At 52.7% G+C, this 17700-nt stretch overlaps 1 protein-coding gene across 30 annotated transcripts in view; it reads left to right on the top strand.

Annotated features, from left to right (window-relative positions):
- SUN1 (Sad1 and UNC84 domain containing 1) overlaps nt 1-17700 on the top strand; it is a 55774-nt gene that overhangs the window by 27538 nt on the left and 10536 nt on the right. For 9 of the 30 annotated variants that reach the window (XM_044746630.2, XM_044746633.2, XM_070484026.1 and 6 more), the window contains 13 exons: nt 206-232; nt 344-511; nt 6363-6560; nt 7088-7171; nt 7418-7528; nt 8996-9094; nt 9609-9702; nt 10361-10419; nt 10563-10708; nt 11173-11412; nt 14095-14181; nt 15480-15523; nt 16731-16866. In XM_044746630.2, coding sequence (XP_044602565.1) covers nt 206-232; nt 344-511; nt 6363-6560; nt 7088-7171; nt 7418-7528; nt 8996-9094; nt 9609-9702; nt 10361-10419; nt 10563-10708; nt 11173-11412; nt 14095-14181; nt 15480-15523; nt 16731-16866 — 1493 coding nt within the window. Of the gene's footprint in view, nt 1-205; nt 233-343; nt 512-6362; nt 6561-7087; nt 7172-7356; nt 7529-8995; nt 9095-9608; nt 9703-10360; nt 10420-10562; nt 10709-11172; nt 11413-14094; nt 14182-15479; nt 15524-16730; nt 16867-17700 lie in introns of those variants that run through there. The other 21 variants (XM_070484028.1, XM_070484037.1, XM_070484029.1 and 18 more) reach the window with 7 other exon arrangements.

Consider the following 17700-nt stretch of genomic DNA (forward strand, 5'->3'; position numbering starts at 1 on the left):
AAAGATGTGCTTTCACCTTGAATCAGAGGACCGTGTCTGTGCACATCTGCAGAAATTTCCCTTAATTCTAGGCGTTTTAGGGAATAAACCGTGCCTAATGCTGTAATGCTGACTCACTAACCGTTGTAAGCTTTACTTTTTTTGTGGGTTTTGTTCTGTTTTAATAGTTTGAACTCAACGGCAAAAACGTGTGTGTGTTTTTTAGGTCTTGACGATGATGGAGATCTTAAAGGTAACTAGTGGAGTCCCTTTTCTTCCCTGCACTTTTCAAGATGGGAGTTTCCGTCAGGTGTGTGATGCAGGTTGTGACAAATCGCCTCCGTCCCCTCTGTGAACACTCCAGGTGGAAGTGAAGCCGCCGTCCAGGGCAACGGCGACCTGGCCGCCAGGAGCAACGGCTTCACCTGCCGGGACTGCAGCCTGCTCTCCGGGCGCGAGGACGCGCTCACCACGCTCCCTGCGGCCCACGGGACCTCCTCAAGAGTGTACTCGAGAGACAGGACCCAGAAACGTAAGGCTTGTGCTTTTGAAAGTGAGAGAGAGATCTCGTGTCCACGTGTTTCCGGTTCTTCCTACAAACCTGGTTTGATGGGCCTCGGAGTCTGCACTGTTTCTGTCGTAGACTTGGACTCAGAATTACTCTTTAAAAGTTTAAGAAATTCACCAACAGTCAATTTCGCTCCTCCTCATCCTCTTTCAGCTTACGTCTTTTTTTGGAAGATTGGCGCTGAGCTAACATCTGTTGCCAATCTTCTTCTTCTTCTTCTTCTCCTCCCCAAAGCCCCCAGTACACAGTTGTGTATCCTAGTGGTGAGGCCTCTGGTTGTGCTCAGCTTGCATTTTATGTGGTTAGTATTTTTGTACCTTGGGGTGTCTGAAATCCTGTCAGTTTGAACTCTGGGTGAGCAGGAGGAAGTGCCTGTGTGGGTGAAAGCCTTGTGGAGCCCGGGCGCCTCCGTGTCGGCAGAGCAGCCCTGGGGCTCGGGTGCTGAGGAAGTGCCCAGGATGGGCCCTTGCTCCTGCTGCAGAGGGCGTCGGTGGGAGGGAGTGTGCAGCTTCCGGCGGTCGCCGTGTGCCGGCTCTGTTTGGGACGGCAACAGTCACTGCCAAGGGTGCCACGGTGCGGCCACGGCCCCGCCAGCTGGCAGAGCAGTACTTGCTTGAACATGGGTCCTGGGGTTGCTCCGGAGGCGTCACCTGTGAGAACGGCAGGCTGCCGCCCTCCCCAGGCAGGCCTGCAGGGCGCCCTCTGGGCCGGGCGTGGGCTCTGGTCTTTGCTGGGGTGGCTGAGCCTCCCTGCTGGGCCAGGAGAGCACGGCTTGCAGGTTCTGTCGTGTGCCGAGGCCCCACTGGCTCCGGGATGCTACCCCTGCCCTGTGGTTGCTGCTCCCCTGCCAGATGGAGGCGTGAGGAGTCTTTGCCTTGAGACTGTGTTGCCTCGTGTCCAAGCCGTTGGCTCCTCGTCTGTGCGCGCCACGTGCTGGTCAGCCTTGCAGAGCTGGGGACATTCTTGGTCTGGTGGGTGGGGTAGGACGTGAATTCACCGCGGGGCAGCATGCGTGTCCACTCAGCTCATTGTTTCAAACAGCCGTGTTGGCACGAGGGAGGATGGTGCGAGGACTGAGTTGTCTCGTTGTAGTATCTTACCCTCGGCTGCCGCGTGTGGTTTTGTCCGCTGTGGTGTTCCTGGCACCATTAGCGTTAACGCCGCAGAGTGGAAGGTGGAGAAGGGAAGAGTAGGTGGCAAAACCTGTGTGAGGATTTCCTCTGTCACTTTCTGGATTGCGTCGTGTGAGGACCTCGTGGAGACCGCGTGGCAGAGCATGCACTGTGCTCCAGCGCTCTGCACGGCAATCTCTCTGACCTCGCAGCAGCTGTGGCACCGCTGCTGTCCCCACTGTGCAGGCCAGCCAGTGGAGGTTGAGCGAGCTTAAGAAACGCGCTGGTGAGTAGGAGTGGCTTGGACCTGGGCCAGGCATCTTGCCTGCAGGGTGCTCTCCCCGAGATGCCGCGCGGCTTCCTGATGCCACTGTTCAGGGGCCCGGAGCCCAGGCTCCGTGCCGGCCCCAACTCGTGCTGTGCACGGAGATGTCGGGAACGGGGTTTGAAGCATACTGTTGCTCGGTTGAGTGCAGCATCGTCCTTAGGGGGAAGTGCGTTCCGCAGACGGTAGCCAGGCTGCTTGCAGATCACTGAGTGTCTGGGCATCTGCTGCTCTCCCGCGGTCCTTGCTGTAGCACAGGAAGCTGCCAGCTTTGCTCCACAGCGCGTGGCGGTCGGCCTGTTCAGATGGAGGGGTGCCCGGTGTGGTTGTGCTGTAGCTTCTGGAATTCATGGAACTTTCCTGCTTAGATTGATCTTGACTGTTTTTGAGGAGAAAACGAGTTATATTTTTATTTGCTTTTGGCTTCTTTCTTGCCCTTTAGTCTATAACAGTGGTTTGTAGGGTCAACACTAATTTATTACTCTTAAAAAATATTTGTAATTATTTGACTAAAACGTATATCGAAGGACATTTGAGCATCACAGAGATGGGCAAGGAAGCGCATGGCCAGCACCATAACTTCCCACCAGAGGTCCCACACATGCCACACGGGCGAGGGGTCCAGCCTTGCAGGGTCTCCCTGGTACAGAGTTGACATCATACTGCACAAATTGCTGTATGTAACCAGATTCCCGTGAAATACATAAAACTTTCCTCAAGCTAGCATTAACACCCCACGTTTTCTTTCTTTATTTCTGTCTTTACTTATATTCTCAGCGTCAGATCTTTAAATAGAACAGATAAAACTGTCCCCTTGCGTCATCCCCTGTCCCCATGTGGCTTGCCTTCTAGAGGGGACATGGCTGGAAGAGTTGAGTGTGAATTTTTCTTATTTTATAAATGCGGTAAAATACGTGTAACAGTAAAGTCAGTCATTCACTGTTTTGAGTGTACGTTCAGTGGCATTTGGTGACTGCAGTGTTGTGAGCCGTTGCCTGGATTGCTTGTGCACCTGTGGAAATAGGTGGTCTGTTTTGTCTTTCCTTAAATGCTATCGGAATATATATGTACGGTTTTGCATCTTTTTCCATTTTATATGTTGAGATTAATATCTTTAGTTTTTTTGGTGAGGAAGAGTGTCCCTGAACTCACATCTGTTGCTAATCTTCCTCTGTTTTCTTGCTTGGGGAACTTTCTTGCTGAGCTAACATCCATGCCAGTCTTCCTCTATTTTGTGTGTGGGATGCCGCCACAGCGTGGCTTGATGAGCAGTATGTAGGTCTGCACCCAGGATCCAAACCCTCGAACTCTGGGCTGCCAAAGTGGAGCGTACAAACTTAACCACTGCGCCACCGGGCCACTCCTACTTCATTCCTTTTGATGCCTGTCTAATACTGCGTTTATGGTTGTGTCAAAATTTATTTCGCCAGTGTCTGGATGGACGTTCAAGCTTTTCTGTGTGTGACTTTTAAGAACAGCATTTCTTTTGCTGTGTCTCCTGGTCCGTGTGTGTCCATGCACAAGCCACGCTCTGGGTGCACAGAGCAGGGTGCAGCAGGTGTGTCAGAGGTGGGCTCCCCCGCAGAGCCGTGTGGTGTCTGGGTCCTGGGCCTTGTCCGTGTGTGTCCATGCACAGGCCACGCTCTGGGTGCATAGAGCAGGGTGCAGCAGGTGTGTCAGAGGTGGGCTCCCCCGCAGAGCCCTGTGGTATCTGGGTCCTGGGCCTTGTCCGTGTTTGTCCACATGCAGGCTGCGCTCTGGGTGCACAGAGCAGGGTGCAGCTGGTGTGTCAGAGGTAGGCTCCCCCACAGAGCCGTGTGGTGTCTGGGTCCTGGGCCTTGTCCGTGTGTGTCCACATGCAGGCTGCGCTCTGGGTGCACAGAGCAGGGTACAGCAGGTGCATCAGAGGTGGGGCTCCCCCGCAGAGCCGTGTGGTGTCTGGGTCCTGGGCCTTTTGAGGCTCAGGTCCGGTGCACTCTTGATAAAACATGGCCTTCAGCTCCCAGGAAAAGGCTTGTGAAGGCCTTGGAGTCTTTTCCTCGGGACGTCAAACAGTCCTCCACAAGGCGGGCTGCTGATGAGGTGTGTGCAGGTGACCGGATCCCACTCTCTCTGAGGTGAGGTCCTCCTCAAGGAGCACGGGGTGCTGGAAGTGGGCACCCAGCGGGGACCCCAGAGTGCCCTCGGGCCTGTGTGCCGGGCAGTACCTCCTGGGCCTCGGGCTGACCTCGTTCCAGGGTTGCACAGAAGCACCCAAGGAATCCCGCTCTGAAAGCAGACTCTGTGCTCTGTCTCGCCTGAAGGAGGAGATGCCCATTTACGCAGAGCAAGTGCGTCCCTCCTTGGAAGACCGGCCCGGTTCCGGTGCCTGAGAGCAGGATCTGCTGTTGGACCAGCCTGCGTCTTGAGAGAAATAAGGACTTAACGCCTGCTGCCTTGTGGAGACGAGCAGCTTTGGGATTGGGGTAGCCGACCAATCTGTACAGGAGAATTTCTGTTACCCACCCAGTGAGCAGCCAAGGCAGAAGCTGACTGCATAGACCCTGCTGTGGCGCTCAGCTGCACGAGCGCAGTCTCTGAGCTGAGCAGCTGCAAGATCAGCGGTTAGCTTTAGGGGGAGCAGCTCTGACAGGCCACACTCCTGAAAAGACTGTAATTAGCGCTTAAAACACATGTAACAGCTGTGCCACCAGCAGCTTCTGAATAATCTCTGCTGAAGAAAAGATCGCGTGCAATTTCAGTTAAACAGATTCTCCCGGCTGACATCGTGGAAGACTGGCGCAGGCCACTCCCCTCTTGGCAGTGTGAGCGTCCCTGTTTTTATACTCTTGCTGATTCTTCATATTTTCGTTATGATAAAATTTTGCCAATTTGATGGATGAAAATGAAATTTTGGTGTCTTTGATGATCAGTGAGACTGCCCATGCATTACTTCTTAATCAATTTTTTTCTTTTTTTAACAATCTCTATATAAAGTTTAGCCAGCCCTGGTGGTCTGGTAGTTAAGATTTGGTGCTCTCACCACCATGGCCTGGGGTCATTTCCTGGTCAGGGAACCACACTACCCGTCTGTCTGTCGGTTGTCATACCGTGGCAGCTGTGAAGCTGAAAGCCGTGCCACCGTTGTTTCAAATGCCAGCAGGGTCACCCGTGGTGGACAGGTTTCAGCAGACCTTCCAGACTAGACAGACTAGGAAGAAGGACCTGGCCACCCACTTCTGAAAAAATTGGCCCTGAAAACCCTGTTTTCATGTACTGGAAGGTGAGAGGATGGTGCAGAAAGATGGGGCGGGGTTCCGCTCTGCTGTGCACAGGGGCGCTGGGGGTCAGATCGACTCACGGCACTAAGACCTACACCAAGTTTACACGGCAGTGTGAAAAAAGAGGAGTGTGAGGAGAGTGCAAAGTAAGTTGGCATGGATCCCGGGGGATAAGAGCCCCGGCTTTATGGTTTTTGGTATGGGGTTCCAGTTCACAAATAGCCTCCCTCTACTCAAGCTATTTGGGAAAAAAGAAATCTCAAATTTTATTTCTTTAAAATCACTCCAACTCAGACGCCGCCACTTCCAGCCGGCCCCTGCCACGCTTCTGAACTCATGGAGGCCGCGCCGAGCTGGAGGAGGAAGTGGACAAGCCGAGTCTTGGAAGCCCTTCGGGGCAAACCAGGGTGGATGACCCCTTGTCTCCGGTGATCCTGTTGGAACCCGGCATGTAGAAACAAGCTGCCTTCATCTGCTGCTCAGTGAAGAAATGTTTTTTCAAGAAACAAACTTCCCGCAGCTACGACTTGTAGAATGTCACCTACACGTTTTAGGTGAACAGAAAGAAGCATCTGGGCCTCGCTGTGTGTGAAGCTCCAGGCGCTGGTGGGAAGCAGCAGAGGGCGGCCCGGGTTGGTGCGGCCGGCAATTGAGGCGATCCCTCCGCACGCTCGTGTGGGTCGTTTCTGTTGTCCCGTTGCAAAGGCTGCAGCAGACGCCTTGAGGGGCCGCAGCCCTTGCCTGATGGCCCTTCTCTGGGCAGGTCGTAAGGCGACCGTGTGGGCGGGAGGTCGGGGGGATGGCTCCTTGGCAGGCCCTGAGTCGTGCAGCATGAGGATCAGCAGCGCTGGGGTGAGTGGCCTCAGAGCAGGTGTCCTGTGGGGCCTCGTGCTCACGGCTCTCCCCAGGTCTGCTCTGCGGCTCTGCCGTCAGGTGTGCGTGTCGCTCTAGGCGGAGTGCCGTCTGTCACTAGGGCTCTTCCCAGGCTGTTGTCTCTGGTGTCCATCTGAAAAGTCGGTTCTGCTGGGCCTGAAATGAGTGACTGGCGCCCTGGCTTCTCAGGGGGCTCAGTGTGGGCTTTGTGGGAAGAAGTAACTGTGTTCACGGTTTCTTAATAGGCGGTGCATCTTTCTGCGTGGATAGGATTTGGTGGCTGGCCAAGTACACTTCGTCATCTTTTTCATCATTCTTAGTTCAACTTTTTCAAGTGGTTTTAATGAAGCTCAATTATGAATCAGAAAATTACAAATTGAAAAGTTATGAATCAAAAGATCGTGAATCAGAAAGCTATAAGTCAAAAAGCCGTGAATCAACAGGTATTTAAATAATTTTTTTCCTCTTTTTTCCACCAAATACTGCTTTCGAGGTGGAGAAAGCGCTCCTTTCGCGCATGGGCCTCTGGCGGTCTCCTCTCTCCTGCCTCTGTCTTGCGGTGCTTCCTGGGTTCTCTCTGAAAGGCAGCTTGTGAAAGTCCCACTGTGTTCCCAATGAATTCACTGTTCTGAAAGTTGATCAGCATTTAAACATTTTCCAAGTTACTTTTAAAATAAAAAGTTAATAGATTCTTTTGATTCTTATTAAAAGCAAAAAACTTCTTTGAATGGCGTTTAGAATGGTGTTTGAAGGGCGTTTTAAGCAGGCCCGTCTGCGTTCTCTAGGCAGGTGGGACCTGGCAGTCTCCTCTCGCCTCAGCCCTGTCGCCTGTGCTCCCTGCCTGTCCGTGCCGGCAGCTGTCCTGAAGCTGCAGGTGGCTGTTGCTCCGACCGCGTGGCGCGCTGGGGCCTGGGGAGCGTCTGAGCCCCGCGTCCATGCGTCTTCTGAGCCTCTTTTGCGTGTGTTGCAGCTCATTCCAGCTACTGTGGGAGAGTGAATGTGACGGAGCTCCTCAGAGAGGATGGCCGCCTCGGTGTGCACGGGGAGTCGCTGTGTAAGTATGCTTCTTGGACGCGGGAAGTGTGTGCTCCGGCGGCATGTGGCGGGCTGGTCGGCCGTGGCTTAAACCCCTGGTGGTGGAATCTCGTAACCACTGCATCGCATTTGCTTTGGGTTTGTTGTGGGTGTTTTGCATAATTGTGTTTCCTAATTTTTTCAAACTGCCATTGTTGTGCGCAGTTCAGATGGACAAGGTCTGCATATTCATCTGTCCCGTTAACTGCTTGTCACCACCCCGCAGGCGACGACTCTAAGGGGCAGAAGCGCCCTGACACGCACGCAGCCGTCCACTCGCCGTCCTCGAGGCCAGGAGGGGCGGCGGGGCCCGCTGGGCGCGGCTTGGCTCACGCAGGTCGTCTCTCACTCCTTTCCGTCCTGTTCTGTTGTGATCATGTTCCTACAAAGGCCCACTGTCCTCATGTGTTTGCATTCGGGACTCTAGAATGCAACCGACAGGAGCACTTGCAACTTTGGTTTAAAATACGGAGAATACGTTTCTTGAAAAGCTTCTTTGAAATGTATTCAGTGTAAATTAAATGTATGAAAAGTAGCTTATTTGAGGTGGAGTGAAAGGTTTAGAAAAGGCTAGTTACCCTCCCGCGTTGGAGAATTACCTTAATGAGCAGCTGCCCACCCCTGGGTCCTGCAGATGCGAAATACAGGTTTACTCTAGTGACCGATGTCTGTATCCTAAACCTTTGTGACAAGGAAGTTTACATAAAAAATTAGGTGTTTTCCAGTTTATACCTGTACGTTTCTTGGTAAAGGAGCACCTTTATTAGGCAGCTTTTTTTTTAAAGTTGAGCTTCAAAAATAATCGTCTCTTAACTGCCAATTAATAACATAAAGCAATAGATTTCTTTCTTTCTTTTTTTTGGTGAGGAAGATCGGCCCTGAGCTAACATCTGGTGTCAATCTTTTTTTTTTCTTTTTTTCCTTCTACTTCTCCCCAAAGCCCCTTGGTACATAGTTGTGTATTTTTAGCTGTGGGTCCTTCTGTGGGACACCACCTCGGCATGGCTTGATGAGTGGTGCCATGTCGGCGCCCAGGATCTGAACCAGTGAAACCCTGGGCCGCCAAAGCAGAGAGTGTGAACTTAACCACTCGGCCACGGGGCTGGCCCCAACAGTATTTCTTTGTGTATCAGCCATGTGGGAATTACTTAGTAGTTTTAGGAGTCAACACGCAAATGCTAACATGAGCATCTAGCTTTCAGCAGTTACTCTTAAAAAAATGAAACAAAATTGATTTTCTAAGCAGTTTTCTGTCTTTTTTATAATATGTGACATTTGACGTAAAGTCTGTTGTGTTTTCCTGTCATCCAGTGGTACTACCATTTATAATTCTAAGTACTTTTTCACTGGAAAATGTAGCCTGTAGAATGATTTTCACGCTGGTCCTTGAGTCCTCCTCATCTCACCTGGAGCGTGCTAACTGCTGGTGTCGGTGGGATTTTGCTTGCTTTGGGGTCTTGCGTTGTCGTCCAGTGTAAATCCTGTTAGCACCAGCCGCGGGCACATACAGGGGGGCTGCTGGCCACGCCCGTGGATCTTCTGAGGGATGTCTGCACTTGCCCTGTTAGGTATCTGCAGGCAGAAATGAGTGAGAACTACTGAGACATACGGCAGGGTTTTCATAGTTAATTTCAGTTTCCTGCTTGGACCTAAAATGGTTTATTTTTTTCTTGAGAAGAAACTTAGTGATAGAGCATTTGGTAAAATGCATACTGGAAGGGTTTGTGGTTGTGTGTGGCCATGGCGAGCTGGTTTTCTGGGGCGCGTGCATGTGCCCCTCCCGCACACGTCTTGTCTGTCACAGGTCGCCTCTTGATGCGGACGCTGCGGAGGATCGGCGCTGCGGGCTGGTTTGTGTTGAAGGCGCTGCTGTCTGTCGTCTGGCTGGCCGTGGTTGCTCCAGGTGGTTATTTTGGGTTTCTGTGTTGGCATTCTCTCCGAGGCTTTTGGCAGTCAGGCACCCGCAATAAATGGCTTACCTGACCAAATAGAAATTGAATTTTAGGTTCACAAGCTTCAGTCTCGATGTGGCATGTTTCCTTCTTCTTCCTTAGAAATGCTAGCGTCTCTGCTTGTGGTTGCATGAGTCTGTGCGTCTCAGCGTCGGGCTCCGTGTGAGCCTGTTCCTGGTCCTCCTGCAGTCGAGAACGCGTGGATCAGTGCTTCCTCCTTGTGTTGTGTGTTTGTCAGCACTGCACGTTGCTTTGTGGCTGACGCTCCTGTGTTCGAGCGTGTGGATCTTCCTTCTGTGCTGGCTGGCATCAGCTAGTATGCTCCATCCCCAACTTCACTGCAGCCCGCTCTGACAGTGTCTGTTAGCAGATGTCCTGTGTGCTGGCCTGGCTTTCACAGACGGTCCGCGTGGAAGCTCGGTTCCCTGAGGACGCTCCCCGAGCTGCTGCTGTGCTCTCTCGTAGGGAAGGCGGCCTCTGGGGTGCTCTGGTGGCTCGGGATTGGCTGGTACCAGCTTGTCACTCTGATTTCTTGGCTGAATGTGTTTCTTCTTACAAGGTAAGGAAGCTGATTCCACGCCAGCTTGGTATTTTAAAGAACTGATTTTATGCTAATTGCAAGATATCATTTGATTTATTGTTTTATAATGATTCAGCTTATATTTACATAGTTTTTGTAGTTTGGTTTATTAATGTTTTGCATTTATGTATCACTGTATTTTACAAAGTGCTTTAATTTTTCAAACCACTCCTGTGACAAAGGAAAGGCGGGTGTCCTTCTTAAAGAAAACAGCAGTGTGCAGAGGTTAGCAGCTGTCAAAGGTGACACCGCTGGGAAGGGTGTGGCCAGGCCTGCAGCCAGACGCCGGGCCCCACTCAGCGCAGCTCCCACGGCCTGGGCGCGTCAGTGGGCCACGGCCAAGGGGCTAGTGACCCGGGGCTTTTTCGCTCCCCTGGGACCCCCAGCACGGCGCCTCGCAGATCGATAGTTAGCGACGAGTTTGATTGTGACGTGGGCTGGACCATGTTAGAGGCCGGCCCTCCTGCAGGTGGACGTGCACCTTGTAGAGGACACTGGCAGCATTGCTAACACAGTGCACTTCAGTTTCGACGTGTGCGTGGGGGGAGTTTGCATAGATTGTCTAGACAGGTGACGTAGAATGGTGAACCTTGCCTTTGACTTTTTCCAACTTAAATGTTTTTCTTTTTATTCCTAGGTGCCTTCGAAATATTTGCAAATTTTTAATCTTGGTCATCCCGCTGTTACTTTTGCTGGGTAAGTAGAGTTTGACCGACTTACCTCAGATGATTAACATGCACACGTGCACATATGTAAGTTGGTGACAGAGTTGCGCATTTAGATGCGGGTCTGGACAGCAGTGTGTGCACCTGTGTATGGTTGTGCTTCCTCTCCCTCAGGTGCAGGGCTTTCGTTGTGGGGCCAGGGCGATTTCCGCTCATTCCTGCCGCTGTTAAACTGGACACACATGTACGGAGCGCAGAGGCCGAGTGAGCCCAGGAACACACTCACGCCCGCTGCCCCTCCCCCTGCCCGGCCTCCGGAGGTGAGCGAGCCATCAGATGCCCCTGGCCTGGTCCGCGAGTCTATCCTGTGGAGGACGTGGTCACACTCCTCCTGATCGGGGTGGTTCAGTCGGGCACCCTGGGTTAGAAAACATTTTTGAATGTCAAGTAAGCAAGTCTTATGGCTCCTTAAATGTTCTGAAATAGTTTAATGCATATTTAAAGTAACCTCACTATTTAGTTAATTTTAATTAAAAAAATAGTATTTATTACTTTGGGAAATACAGAAAGTATAAAGATGAAAATAAAGCTGCCTGTGGTCTGCCCCTGGGGAGGCTCGCCCACGGCGCGCGTCGCTGTGTGTCCCTCCGGCACATTTGTGGCCTTGGGGTGCCAGCTTGCCGTCAGGCTGTGTCGTTTTGATCGTCCTGTACTTGAGGTGGTCTGACCGCCGGGTTTAGTTTCTCATCTGCGTTGTCACTGGTGCGTCCTCTGACTGTTGCAGGCTGGTGACGAGGCTTTTCCCCGGCTTCAGATGAGCGAGGTCGAGAGGCAGATGACCTTTCTGTCTGGACAGTGTCACAGCCACGACCAGAAGCTCAGAGAGCTGACAGTTTTGATTCAGGAACTCCAAGCGCAGGTGCACCAGATGGACGTCGGGAGTGAAGGGGTGCTGCCCCTGGTGAAGCGTGTGGTGGAGCAGCGTTTAAAGGAGGTCCGGGCCGATGCGCCCTCGGGCTCTGCGGTAATGCCCAGAAGCTCGCATGCTCTTTTCCTCTTGGGGGACGAAGGACTGGGGGGGTGCTGCCGTGAGCAGGGTCGCACTTGCTGGCTGTCGGGGCAGCAGGCCCCGGGGCGGTGTGGTTTCCTGGCGCCTGTCAGCGACCGGGCGCTGCGGTGCCTTGACCCCAGCGGAGTGGAGGCCGCCTTCGGGCTGGGAGCGCACCGTGGGTGTGGGGCAGGTGGGCAGGGATGCTCTGGGTCATAGCCCGTGTGGGGTCGGGCCGCAGCGGGAGGAGCAGGACCCTCTGTGTCCTGTTCTGGGAGCTGTCCGTAGCCTGCCTTTCAGTTTGCGAGTGGATTGGACATAATTCTCTGAAACTTCGCTGGCGCTGTCCACAGTGATTTGATTTGCGTTTCCTATCAACACGAATTCGAAAAGTTCCTATCTGTGGTCTAAAATGTCTCAAGATTCTGGAGTAGTTGTGAGTAGCAGCTGTTCCATGTGGATCCACAGCCTGTGTGTAAATGTCGTATGTTTGGTATTCTCAAGGAGAGCATTGTCAGTCGTCTTTCCTCAAAACTGAGGTTTATTTTCTTAAGTTCCAAAATGATTCAATTTAGATACTTTGGATTGAAGCCTTTAAAATTCTATATTCCTCTCTACAGCATGCTTCCCCCTGATGTCTTGTCTCAGCAGAGAGCCCGCCGCCCACCCGGCTGTCTTGCCGTGGTCGGGGAGGGACCCTTGACTCCCTCCCTCCTGGGGTCCTGGCAGTCTGCGGGCAGTGTGTGCGTTGTCCGTCTGCTCACAGTCCTGCACCGGCTCCTCAAGCATTGCTTTTGGTCCATTTCTCAGCCATAAGATTGACACGATTTCACTAAGATCCAGTTGACAGTTATGTTTGTTCTGTTCCTGTTGGCCATTTAACAGCTCGTAGACAGACAGGGGCACGAAAGGACACATCTGAACTTTGCAGACGCTGCGAAACAGTGGGAAGGGTTGGTGCCAGTCCGCCTCAAAGGCAGATGCTGGTTTGAAAAAACTGAAACAGCTGGAGTTGCCAGGCTTGTGGTCTTAGGGAGCATTTCTTCCTGAGGAGGCCTGAGGTGGCCTCAGCCACACAGGCTGATACGGCGAGGAATCCTGAGACAGCAGAAAGGGAGGGGTGAGCTGGCAAACTAGTCATGGGTTATTTGCCCTCCTTGTAAAGAGCAGGTGACCGTTGCTCAAAAAACCGAGTCAGTTTATCTAGTGTTCTGTAAACTAAATTTTATGCAGCCTGGACTCATTTTAAAATGAGGTTCTGAGTTGGGTTAGCGAGGTCTGCCCGTTCTTCTTAGGTGTCCTCGAGTGTTTCCCTGTGTACAGGTATGGTCCTGAGGTCATCCCGGTGCGGGCAGAATCCAGACTCCTTCCGAGGCAGCCACACACCAGTGTTGAACGTTCTGATTCCCTGACAGTTGGTGACCTGGTACCTTTTCCCTTGAGCTACTGGCCTGTGTGTGTCTTCCACATCCGCACTGTCCAGTAGAGAGTGCCGCTAGTTGCACATGGCTGTGTAACTTTGTTAATTTAAACTGAATGAACTTTAGCTTCTCACTTGCACCCGCCACGTTTCCAGTGCTCAGTCGCACGTGGGGCTGGGGGCTGCTGTGCTGTGCGTCGTGGCGCAGGTTCTGCTGGGCTGCGCAGTGAGAGACGGAGGATGTGGTGGTGAGGGCGGCACGGCTGAGCTGAGTGGCTCGCCTTTCACCGTCTAAGTGCCCTGGGTTCAACATGATCTTCATCCCCCTGCTCCAGTGCGTATTATTTTTATGTGAAGTTTTGTAAGTCACGGAGGTTCTATCTTGGATGAGATGGGGTATAAACTGACAGAGGAGACTGCCTGTGAGAAGCACGTTGGCTGCCCTCGTCTTCTGACATGGGTGTCGGCCGCTGGGGTGCACAGGCCCGTCTGCATGGCTCTCCCTGCCTGTGGCCTCTGACCGTGTGACGGGCACTCATTTTTCTAGGCCTTCCCAGGGAGCATGTCTGATAATCCTACAGTGGTTTTACCTTCTGCGAATTGGTGGGAACGTGTTGAACCAACTCTCTTTCCCAGCAGTTGGCTTACGTAGAAAACCTCGGTTCCCCCTCATTTGATGCTCTGTCGATGCTGCCCCTGCCAGCTGTTGGAGGAGCCCGCCTGCTTAGCTCCTTAATAAAGTGCCTCAGTGCCCTGAGGGGGTCGTCAAGTGTTGTGGGGAAAAGTTCTGAGCGGCGTGTTCCTAAGCGCTGTGTCTGTCGCACACCGTGTGTGACCATGCAGTTGCTGGAGGGCGAGTGCATGTCTCTGTCGGTAGCTGTCTACCGAAATCACTGAATGCACGCGGTGCCTCAGGAGTGTTTGTTGAGTGAGCAGTAGTTGATTTCCTTCCTACAGAGTGTTTTCTGGTAATTACAGGACTTCTTAGTTAACATTCTCATGTTAAGTAGGAAAGCTGTTTGTGCGTTTTAGCACAGGCTTAAGATCTGTGAAAACAGACATGCAGATGAGGACTTTTCTAGTGGGTTACTCCCTCCAGAAGGCTCTACCACATTGTGAACACATAGTCTCTAATTTGGGGTCTTCTGTGTGGAAATAACTCGGCCTAACTTGCCAAGTTTTTGTTTATTTGTTCCTTAACTTTTTCTACCATTTGTCCGTCCATTTTTCTTTTCAAGACTGACTATATGACCTTCCACCAAGATCATGAACTGCGCATCTCAAACTTGGAAGAGATTCTTGGAAGGATGACAGAGCGATCTGAGGTATCATTCTCACCTTTTAGTTGTAGCCTCAGCAAAGCAGTTCCCTCAACAGGCAAGTCCACTGCGCTCAGTGTTTGCACGACGCTCAGCCTTTAAAGGGCAGCTTTTAGGGTGCTTGCTGCCGTCCTTTATAAAACTGAAAAAAATACTTTGGACTCTTTCCTTTTTGTCCTGGTAGTTCCATTTTATTGCTTTAATGTTTCCTCAGTGTGTCCGGCTTGCCGGTTCGGAGGGGGAGGCCTGGGCCCAGGTGCAGCCAGGGGACAGAGCGGGGCTGTGAGAGCGAGGCGGGCTCCCCAGTCTGCAGGCGGCCCTGGCCTCAGACCCAGCTGTTCCTGGCTCCAGAGTCCCTGTTTCTTCTCAGTGTCACGCAGCCTCCACCAAAGTGACATTGTGTTTAGAGGGAGAATGAAGGACCGGAACCTTTCGACAGACAAAATTAATGTTCTGGTAGGAAAGTGTGTTAGCATCAGTGTTGGTAAAGGCAGAGGAGGCCACGATGTTTGTGCTGATCTAGACCCTAGAGAGTGTGGAGTGCTGGGGTCAGGTTCCCTGCCTCGTGAATGCTTAACACCAGGCAGGGCATAGGAGGAAGTGGCATGTTTGTTGACTGACCTCAGGGTTAGAAGTGCACGAGCCTTGGAGGCCTCGGGACAGCTGCCAGTTCTGACCTGTCAGCATCGGGCGAGTTCAGTTGGTTAGTCGATCACGTTTCCATGGTCCCGAGGGGAAGAGGAGAGGCCCGAAGCAGACGCTGGCCTCTTGCTAGGAATACAGCGTCCGTTCACGGGGTGCTGGTGTGGTCTCGTGGGGCGCTGGGGAGGCCTAGCCCTCGGGTTAGCGGTCGTTTGAGCAGACGCGATATTTGACTTGGTGTTGTTGGCGCCTGCATCTTCAGACAGACCATGTAATAATCATATCTTCTTGTGTAAATTCGTATTTCCTTTTCCTTGTCCTTCTACACTTAAAAAACTGCTTCCCAGAGGTGGTGGCACCATTCTGCTGCTGGCCTGAGTGCTGGTTACAGGACCTGCTTGATTTTGAAGATCCGTCAAGCTGTACTGTGTGCTTGGTGCCCTCTCTGAATACCCATTGTGTGTCCTTTACAAGTTTACTGTGAAAGATAAGATAAACACCCCTCACCAGCCAGCCAGAGGCAGGTCTGGACTTTGAGTCAAGGGAAAAGAATCCCAGATAAATATGTGTAGTTCTCTATATGCGTGTGTTTTAAGAGCATAATTTTATGAAAAGCTAGTACGTAACTTGTGTTTAAAGAGGTTGTTTCTCATACTTTTTAGGCCATCCAGAGGGAATTGGAGCAGACCAAGCAGAGAACAATGAGGTAATGGTTTCAAATCCACTGCTCCTTGGCCTCCTGTCTCTGTCGCGGGGGCCTGTGGTGGTCGTTAGTGAGGGGATGCTGTGTGCACCTGGAGTGAGGGCTCTGGCTGGAAACATTCCCAGTTGCGTGTCTCTCTGGGGACCCTTTGGAGCCACCTGAGGACAGAGTGGGGTCTGAGGGCTTGTTAGTAGCCACTTCTCTCCACACGGCACCCCCACAGGCAGTGCTGCCCCCCTCATTGGACCGGAGAGACTCCGTCCCTGGGTGTGCTTGGAGGGCCACCCTCGGGGCGCAGATGGGCCGGGGCCCATGGGAGAGCTCGCGTCACGGTGTCAGTGGACTTCTGTGCCCAGACCTCTGCTGGCAGCGTTGGCATCAAAGCTCAGGCCTTGTCCCGCCCCAGCAGCCTTTCGAGTGGGCAGGACCCTGCCTTCCGTCCTCCGCCCACCTTCCACTGGCATCTCCCCATGGAGAGGAAGGCTGGCCCTGAGCTGACATCCGTGCCCATCTCCCTCCACTTTCTATGTGGGACGCCTACGGCAGCATGGCTTGCCAAGAGGTGCCATGTCCGCACCTGGGATCCGAACTGGTGAACCCCGGGCCGCCAAAGCAAGTGCAACAACTTAACCACTGAGCCACCAGGCGGGCCCCTAGAGTGTACTTTTCTAAGATGAATTGTTAGCGTCTCAACAGCTGCACCTGCAAATGAGCCAGGGTAAATGTCATATCACAGAGTTTTATGTTATAATGTACAGTTCCCACATAAAAATGGAATTGTGAAAGCAAACTCGGAAGGCTTACACTCTTAGTTCAGTTATCCCTGCCCTCAGTGTGAAAAGTTCATATTCAGCTTTGTAACGATTGTGGGTGAATATTGTCTCAGTCCGCAGACTTTTTGTAGTTTTAAGGGCTAGATACAGTTTTCCAGCGTTGAATAGCTCTGAGAGCGCCTTCGCTTAGCACTGGAGAGCCCCCGAGCGGTTCTGCTGTGGCCCCGCCATGCAGGGCTCGCATCTGTGCACGCGCGTCCCGTGCTGACGTGGACACTCTCGGGGTTTCGGTTGAAGCTGGTGCCATGCTTCCACGTCAAGTGGGACAAGTCGGTGTGTTCACGGCGCTGACTGGCCTGGGGATGGGGTCGGTTTTTCCTGCGTGTTTACTGATCGCACTTGCTGGGGGACTCACGTCCCCTCATGTTGGTTTCCAGTGGCGCGGACGAGGGGCGGCGCCTGCTTTCCGTGGTGGAGCACCTGGAGCTGGAGCTGGGCCACCTGCAGGCGGAGCTGTCGGACTGGCAGCGTCTGAAGGCCCCCTGTGAGAACGCAGACTCAGTCCATGAGCAAGTGAGTCTCCTCGGCGTCAGGCCGTCTTATTCCAGAGTGTCTTATATTTATTAAGTTGTTTAATTTCAACTTCCTTTAAAAATTTTATTTTACTGTATTTAAAGTTTTTACACATTTAAAATAAAATAATTAAAAATGCCACTCTTGGGGCCGGCCCGGTGGTGCAGCGGTTAAGTGCGCACGTTCCGCTTCTCAACAGTCCGGGGTTTGCCGGTTCGGATCCCGGGTGTGGACGTGGCACCGCTTGGCAAGCCATGCTGTGGTAGGCGTCCCACATATAAAGTAAAGGAAGATGGGCATGGATGTTAGCTCAGGGCCAGTCTTCCTCAGCAAAAAGAGGAGGATTGGTGGCAGAAGTTAGCTCAGGGCTGATCTTCCTCAAAAAAAAAAAAATCCCACTGTCCTCAGGTTCCCCCCATTTCAGTAACATGGTGGCACCCAGCTGGGTGTCTTCCCGTGCTTGGGGGTCTGTGCGCACGGCCACGCGCCAGCACGCATCGGCATGGCCTCCTGTTCTTTCACCAAAGGAGATGCGTGCTGCCCTCCGCGGCGTTCCTTCGTGCCCTGACAGGTCACGGACATCACTGCAGGCCCACGTGTCCTTGCACAAAAGAGGAGATCTGGACATTTACAGCTGCGTGAAAATGGGAGACGGACACGAGCACGGGTGCTGCGTGCTGTGAAGGCAGGCTGGAGGGGCCGTGGGCTGGGGCGGGCAGTGTCCCTGATGAGGGGCGTGGTCGGCCGGACGGTGGTGTGCCCGCACTGTGGAGCTTTCACAGAGCTGCTTAGTGACCGCCAGATCCACAGGCATCACCCAGAGCTGTGCTTCAA

This window comes from Equus asinus, chromosome 14, assembly GCF_041296235.1.
Source record: "Equus asinus isolate D_3611 breed Donkey chromosome 14, EquAss-T2T_v2, whole genome shotgun sequence".
Classification (NCBI taxonomy): domain Eukaryota; kingdom Metazoa; phylum Chordata; class Mammalia; order Perissodactyla; family Equidae; genus Equus; species Equus asinus.